This window comes from Cyphomyrmex costatus, unplaced genomic scaffold (assembly GCF_001594065.2).
Source record: "Cyphomyrmex costatus isolate MS0001 unplaced genomic scaffold, Ccosl1.0 scaffold72, whole genome shotgun sequence".
Classification (NCBI taxonomy): Eukaryota; Metazoa; Arthropoda; class Insecta; order Hymenoptera; family Formicidae; genus Cyphomyrmex; species Cyphomyrmex costatus.
The window spans coordinates 1737744-1745766 of NW_017280289.1; the positions used below are offsets into that span (position 1 = coordinate 1737744).

At 31.8% G+C, this 8023-nt stretch overlaps 1 protein-coding gene across 2 annotated transcripts in view; it reads right to left on the reverse strand.

Annotated features, from left to right (window-relative positions):
* The window catches only part of alpha-Man-Ia (alpha-Mannosidase class I a), a 351960-nt gene that overhangs the window by 51290 nt on the left and 292647 nt on the right, over positions 1-8023 (reverse strand). The window contains exon 1 of one of the 2 annotated variants that reach the window (XM_018548473.1): positions 5491-5873. The exons of the other annotated variant lie outside the window; for it this stretch is intronic. Within the exon in view, the coding sequence (XP_018403975.1) occupies positions 5491-5865 (375 nt within the window). The 5' untranslated portion in view covers positions 5866-5873. Of the gene's footprint in view, positions 1-5490; positions 5874-8023 lie in introns of those variants that run through there. 2 annotated transcript variants of the gene reach the window in all.

Here is an 8023-nt window from a genome sequence, read left to right on the forward strand (position 1 = left end):
ATCTCGAGCGTCTCTTGGTCCATATACAACTCAGCTCAATGCAACGAGTTAGGTACAAACGACCTGAAATATATATATATATGTCTGCTTCTATAAAGGTTGACATAGTGGAAGTAGATACAAAAGTCGTGTGTGAGAGAGAGAGAGAGACTGAAAAAGAAAGAGAGAAACGAAGACAAAACAAAATGAGATGACAGAAGAGATTCCAAAATCCTGCATCCACGGTGTTAGCTTGTGACCCCTCATCGAGATTTAGAGTAGTTATAGCTTTGTTTATTATTGTTAGGCGAGTTGCGTATTGTGTATATAGGAGCTCTCAAACCAACGCGAATTAATCTTTGCTAAGTGGAGCCAATGTGGAACTGGCATTCCCATTTCTCTTCTCTTGCGCCATTCTGCGAGATGCGCGGATGAAAGGTATAGCTTTAGAAGAGGCTGTACGCCTTCGCTCTCTCACCTTCTGCTCCCTTTCGCCTCGTCCTGCTTCGCGAACTCCATACTTCTATCATTATCCTATCCTGCCTCCCTTAACTAGCATCTTTCATTAAAGGAAGCCGCCACCATTGTGCCCAACTTGTACGACTCGATAGACAATGCGACTTTGTCGGACTCCCGCAGCTGCCGTTCACGCCGTTTGCTCTTGGATCCTCCCACGAAATTTCCAGATCTCTAAGTGCTAATTCGCGAGGAAGAGAATATATCCTACAGACGCTATCATAACAAAGCACCTGGAGCACTCTGGAGTCAGCAAAAGAACGTTAGGCTAATAGTTCGCATTGAACACAAATAGTCACGCGATATGACATATTTAAAAATTTTATAATCTTTCATCATATGTTTTTGTAAATTTGTCGATTCCTAATAAAATCAAAAATATTCAAATTTTTTTGTATAAAAAAATTATGAAAAATACAATTTATAAAATAAAGTTTAAAAAATGCAGTGATACTATAATAATCGTAGTAGCAAACTCGATATCATACCTGGAGAAAATATTCCTTTTTTTTCTTACAAGCTTAAGATGCTATACATATATTCTTTGAAAATCTTGGTACTTTTAATATTCATTCTTGTAATATTCATTTATTTTACTGTTCGTTTCGTAATTATTATTATAAAACAGATTACCCAAATCTTTCAATATACATATGTATATACAAAACATTGGAGTTATAATTTATAAAAGTAATAAATAGAAGTAATAGTTAATGTGAATGAAGTAAAAGTTCAAGTTTTTAAGGATATAAATGCTTATCATATTTGACTTTTTACATTAATTCCCCCTCTAGACAAACAAATATCCTCTAGACAATTGAATTTGTTTTTCTTTAAATATCTCGTAGTTGAGAACGGTAATTATTTCAAGTTTGAGAAGGTGAAAATTTAATATCTGATATGCGCGATTAAATGAAGTGGAGATACGCCTTAAACGTGCGGATATGAAAAATGCGCGAGTGTTTTAATCAGCGTCGACTCTGTGGCATGATAATGGGTGGTCACGCCTACTGCATTAGCCCAACTAAAAACAATTAGCCTGATGGTTACCCACGTTTCTCAGTTCAGAATTATTCAAGAATAGCGACGTAGCGATTTTCTTCGTTTCGTCTGAAATCATCGCGCGTGACGCCGTCAACGAGTTTACACAATGAATTTAGTGCCCCATCTCGCGTTTCTTAATTGCAAAAATAGGAAAATACAAAACAATGAACTCAAAACGTAAAACCATTGAATTAAATCAAGAATTAATATGTCGACACTTATTTGTACATTAGTTAAGTTTTTTGTCAAAGCACTTTCTCTCTCAAAGCAGCTTTGTGAAGTTGGCACCCCTAAATGCGAATACTGGTAATATCATTATTGCATTCGTTTGGCCACTGTTTGTCCACGTTTGTTCACACGTTATTTTCATTGGTCCACCCTCCAAAAAAAAGTTATACACAAAAAAAATTGTAACAGCCCCAAGTGATTATTTTACACTATTACGAAAAATATAATAAACATAGGGTGGACAAACGAAAATAATGGGTGGACAAACGTGGACAAACAGTGGACAAACGAATGCAATAATGATTTTACCAATATTCGCATTTAAGGTGCCAACTTCACAAAGCTGCTTTGAGGAATAACGATTTACTTAAAAAGTACTTTGAAAAATATGTCATGTTATCATTTTTTTCCAAAGCTCTTTTGTATAATTAAATATAAATAAGTGTTAATTTTTTAAAAATATTCTCGTTATAAACATCTTTAAAGTTTACCATTAAAATTAAAATTATAATATTAATATTATATTAATATATATCGTTTTTTTATGTAAAAAAGTTTCATAATTATTAAAATCGTTTTACTTGTAAATTGTATACAATTATTGTCTTCTATCATTTTGCTAAATGTTATTGATTTTTTATTTATGTTGTTTTGCGAAATAAACAACGATTTTGATGTAAAAAACACAATTAAACATATATCATAAGATTAATTGTGAAGGCTTAATTAAAATATTATATTTTGTTCGACGAGTTATATCAATTCACCAGTAAATTGCTTTGTGTTGAATGATTGCCTCCACACAATAATCCATGACTAATTTGCAATCAATTGTTATAAAAATATTGACCCATTTTACTATATATAGGGACATTTTTACGATAGCAATATAGTACGAAACATTATTGGTTAAATAATTTGTATTATTTTTCCTTACGATTAATATATAACTTTTATTAATAAAATTATGTAATTTCATAAAGTGTGTTAAAATATACTAGTGGCATTACACAATTGATATTTGTTCTAAAATCGATATCATAGTATTATTAATTAATTTTAGTATTAATAATATAACTGCGTTATATTTTTTTCCATGCAAAAATGTTATATATCGTCGATTAAAAATAGATTAGTGAGAAATATTTAATTTCGACATTTATATCCTCTGTAATTTTACATTTTTTAAAATAATAAAAAATATTAATAAAATATTGATGAAATATTACTGTTAAAAATATGTCAAATAATAAAATACTAATATGTCAAATATTATGTAACAGTTCTCTCGTTCGTTTTCAGATAAAAAGATAGAATGTCCATTTTATGATGCTGAATACAATCGAATTAATTAACCTGCCCATCCGAGTATGATCTTCTCTTCTCTTCGACGAGCACCTGCTCGTCATATGTTACTACGAAGGACAAGAATCGATTAAACTCTAAATTGAGAGAGCTGCATTGGATCAACTTAGTCATACTAGGTACGTCATGAAACATGACACATTCGTGCGCCGGTCAATCCAGTTTGACACTTCACTGGACAGTTATCTGTCATTCACATTTTTCTTTTTTTTTTGGCAACTGTCGGTTGCTTGAGAGTTAATTGATTGAGTTCCATTTGTCCATTTCTGGAACAAACTCAGTATGTCGCGATTGATTAATCTCGCTACTGAGGATTGAAATCTTGCATAACAAACATATGTTTCTTGCTCTATTAATTTGTGAAGTTAATTTTCTTTCTTGCAAATATTATAACCTTGCAAAAATATAATTTTGTATCTTTTAGAAGGCTTTCAAAACTATATATATAAAAACTATATATTTAAATTGAGTAAGAAAGGCGCTAACTACGATCAACGTAAGATGGAATAAAATAATTCTATATTTATTTTAAATATATTTATTTCAGACATATACACACGTATCATTGTGCGCCAATTACTTTTGGATTTGCAACACAATCAAACTGAAGTAATAATAATATTATAATAATCTCACAAATAAAATTTAATCGTCGATTTAAAGAACTACATGTTATATTGTGAAAAGTATTACTTTTAGTCGGAAATATTATTTTTCACTTTCATTGTATAGAAGTCCGAAAGTAATCGGCGTGCAATTGTATATATCCGAAGTAAATGTAATAAAATAAATTTCATATAGAATTATTCCAACATCTAACTTTGATCATGGTTGGCGTTTCTTCTTTTTTACAATTAATTAATTTATTTATATGCCGTTTTTGTTTCTAACTTATTACAGTCTATTTCTTAATATATTAATCAAATTTACAGTAGATATACAGTAAAAAAAATACGCCGAATTTAACATAACTACATGTCCCAAACAGTCCACTCAAATTTTTGGGTTAATTTAACACAAGATGAATATGTTAGAAGGTTACACAAATATTATGTAAGAGAATAAATACAAAAAATATAATATCGATACAGTTAGTAAACAAACCGTAGGAAGCATTTTTTTTCCGGAAAATGAACATTTGTGATATGTTAAATTAACACGTATTTTATTCATTTATCTTAGAATTTACGTTTTAAAACACTTTTTGTTATGATACTTGTTCATTTACTCATAAATTGTGTCATTTTGACACTAAGAAACGTTGAATATCAATTTCACACAAAATTTTTAAACAACATAATTACATTATGTTAAAATAACACACTCGATATATTAAAAAATTCAACACAAACTGTTAACACAGACAGTGAATGGACCGTTTTCAACATAAATACGCAAATTTTTTTACTGTGTATTAGTTAAAAATAATATTGATATTTAATTACAACGCGCTGATTTTATTTAACGCGTAACAAAATGATTTTGCTGAAACATCAGAAAATTTAGCTAGATACAGATCTGAACATAATTTTATTGGCTCACCAAAATAATTATGCAGGAAGCTCAAATATGATAAACAATGATGTAAAAATTTGACACTCTAGCAAGCACCTTAAGCTTACATCATTATTTTGATAATCTAACAAAATTATTTTCAGATCTGCATCTACCTACATTTTTTAATGCATCAGTAAAACCGCAGTTTTTTTCCACATATAACTGAATTTTAAAGGAATTTATTGAATACTCCATTAGTGGTGAGTCGAATTAGATCTTACATAAAATATTACGTGCGTATTATTAAAAAAATATTATTTTATTCATCTTTACTTATTATCCTGAATAGTTCTGCTTTATTTTTTCGATCTGTGACCTACTAATCCAAACGCGAATATTGATGTAATAGGATGAACAAAGAGTTCATCGGTTTTCTTTTACGAATCTCTTTAATTTCCGTTATTTCTGTGATGCCGCAGTGACAAACGATGCGGCAATGGTAAAAAGTACCGTGAATAAAATGAGTTTTCGGAAAATATAGGTCTGAATATGCATTACAAATACAGGAAATAGATATTTTGTTTTAAATACGTTTATCAAAATAAAACGTAAAGGATTAAATCCTCATTAAATATTAGAACGTATGAAAAAATATACATGTATATACACGAACAAATAATCATAATAATAATGAAAGTTAAATATATATATATATATATATTTATTTAATTTTAAAATATTAAGTTTAAAACTAATAATAATTTGATTATATGAAACTTACCTCTTCGAATATAAGCTTTTGCATGTTTTTTACTTTCTTCTAACTCTAGCATGCAAAACAAAAATTAGATACGTTCTTACCTCTTTAACTTTTTCACGGCGCTGATTGGTCACGTCATCCAAAGGTGGATTAGGCGGTCTAATAACGTAAATGCCAGGAATAGATACGGCTGGCATTTTGATCACCAAAGGCTCGAATTGTTTATGTCTGATATCTAAACGTTGATCTTTATCATTATCGTTATCATTATATTTATCTTTATCTTCGATTTCAGGCTCATCCTGCCCTGGAACCATATTATCTTGTATCCAGACTGGATTTGACTGTTCGTTGCGTTCTTCCGGCGCGACACCTCGATCGACGACATTTGCGAGATCGCGTCGGGTTATAAATGTTCCAGTTAGAAGAAGGATCAGGATCACGGACAGCAGTCCGCTGATCGCTAATCTTTGCATGAGCCTCATGTCGTCTAGACACTTGCCGCAGCTCGACCAGCCGCCTGGAGTCTCGGACTGGATTGCGCTCGTATTGACAGAGCTATGAAGAGAATGTGAAAGATTCATTTTGTCAAATGTATTACTAATAATTAATCTTTATGACAGCGTTTACTAATGTAACGGCAATCAACAATTACACGATAAAAGGTACAACGTACAAGCTTTATACATTCGCACACTGTTAGAAATGTTCTTAAATTTCATTAACATTTAATATATATGAATATATAATACAATTTAATTATAATTTTTTAATTTGAATGTTCAATATTCAATACTTTTTTTAGATTGAAATTTTTTTTATTTCAAAAAAATTTTTAATTTAATTATTTGAAAAATGTAATTAATTTCTAAATTGACTATTCTTTCATGTTCAAATTTTATCGCGTCATTGTGCAATGTAACGTCAATATCGATCACGAAGATCAGTTTGAAGAAAATGTTGATGCCGTACATCAGAAATTACAAGTAATGAATCACAGCCGCAGCATCTCGTGATACTTACTTGCAAACCACCTGTTAAACGTAATTCGAGCACGGCGGCGAATAAGTATGCAACTTTTGTTCCAAGTCGTTACAATCGGTAGGCTTTTTTAGTATGTTTCTTGGAAATAACTAATCCGACGAAATTAAGCCGATTAAGTTTCACGATTATCAGCAACTGCGAAGAAAAAGCATAGGCTATGTTACGCTAATCGAAACCTCGGACAAAAGTAAGCAGAATTATTTTTCAAATGACCGAGCATCTGCAGTTGTTTGAAATCGCGCGAAATTATATATGTTGTCGGTAAGTTCGTTGACTCGAATCGCAAGGCTGATCCACTCAAGCGAAGGTAATTTTTCGGGGAGAATGATTACATCAAAGCATCGCGTAAAAATATTAAAAGCGATACGTAGTGCTGCGAGGGATGGCGAGCAGTATCGCCGATCGAGAAAGGAAGGCGACTGGAGGTACGAAGAGGTGAGAATCAAAGAAGGTGAGATAGTTTGAAGATTCCGAAGTCTCTGCCGAAATGTGATCACTGCATTTTTTATCGAGCCCGAGGGATCGCGAACGGTTTCTTCGGTCCTCCCTGCATCGAGGGCCTGCGTGCATTTTATCGCCCGGTCGCTGCAGGCGTTACACCTGCAGATCTCGATTTTCTTTCCTTTTTGCTACGCAACGTGCCTTTCAGCGCGTTGTTCGCCTAAAATCTTCCGACTCTGCCCGCTCGTTCGTTATCTATTTTCCGGTCAAAAACAATTTAAAAATTGAGAGTTTTAAGAATTTCTTAATTCCAAGAATAATTCTTGATCATATAATAATCGATAAATATAAATGAGAATCGATGAATATAAATTCACACACGCACGCACGCACACACACGCACGATTCTTCTCTATACTTAAAGAGAACTTTTTGCGATTATTTCTAAAAGACAAAGAATGTCTTTTTGATAATAAATATATGTTATTTTTATGATATTTAGATACTTATATTAAAATATATTTGTTAAATGCATTAAAATGTTATTGTTTGAAATTATATTATTGTCTAATAATAATGTAATTGTAAAAGAGATTGTTTATTTTATTGCTTCTCAGAAATATATTTTCCTAGCAGAAAGAATGGCTATTTTATATTCTGTAGAAGTAAATTACTAACGGTATTTACATGATTGTCATGTGACATACTAATAAGGCTAGACGATTGTTCGTCGAATGTAACGTACTGTTAAAATCGAACGATACGATTGATCTCGCATCACTTTATTACTAAAACAGCAAATTAGGTAAAACGAATTCTATAAAATATCACGTTCCAAATTATTCACAAGGCCGTGAATTTGTAGCCCGATAACTGTCGATACTGCAAAATATTGAGGCAGAAAGTTTGAGATATCGAAGTTCAGGTACAGCAGAGGTAGCGTTCCAACGTTGATTCAACTCGATCGTAAGCGATGGTTGAGATAGAAAAAGGGAGTGAGACGGAAAGAGAAGAAACAGCACAAAAAAAGATGCAAAGGACAAAAGAAAGAAAGAAAAAGCCGAAGGAAAAGGGAGGGAAAAAGAGAAAGAGAGAGAGAGAGAGAGAGAGAGAGAGAGAGAGAGAGAGAGAGAGAGAGAGAGAGAGAGA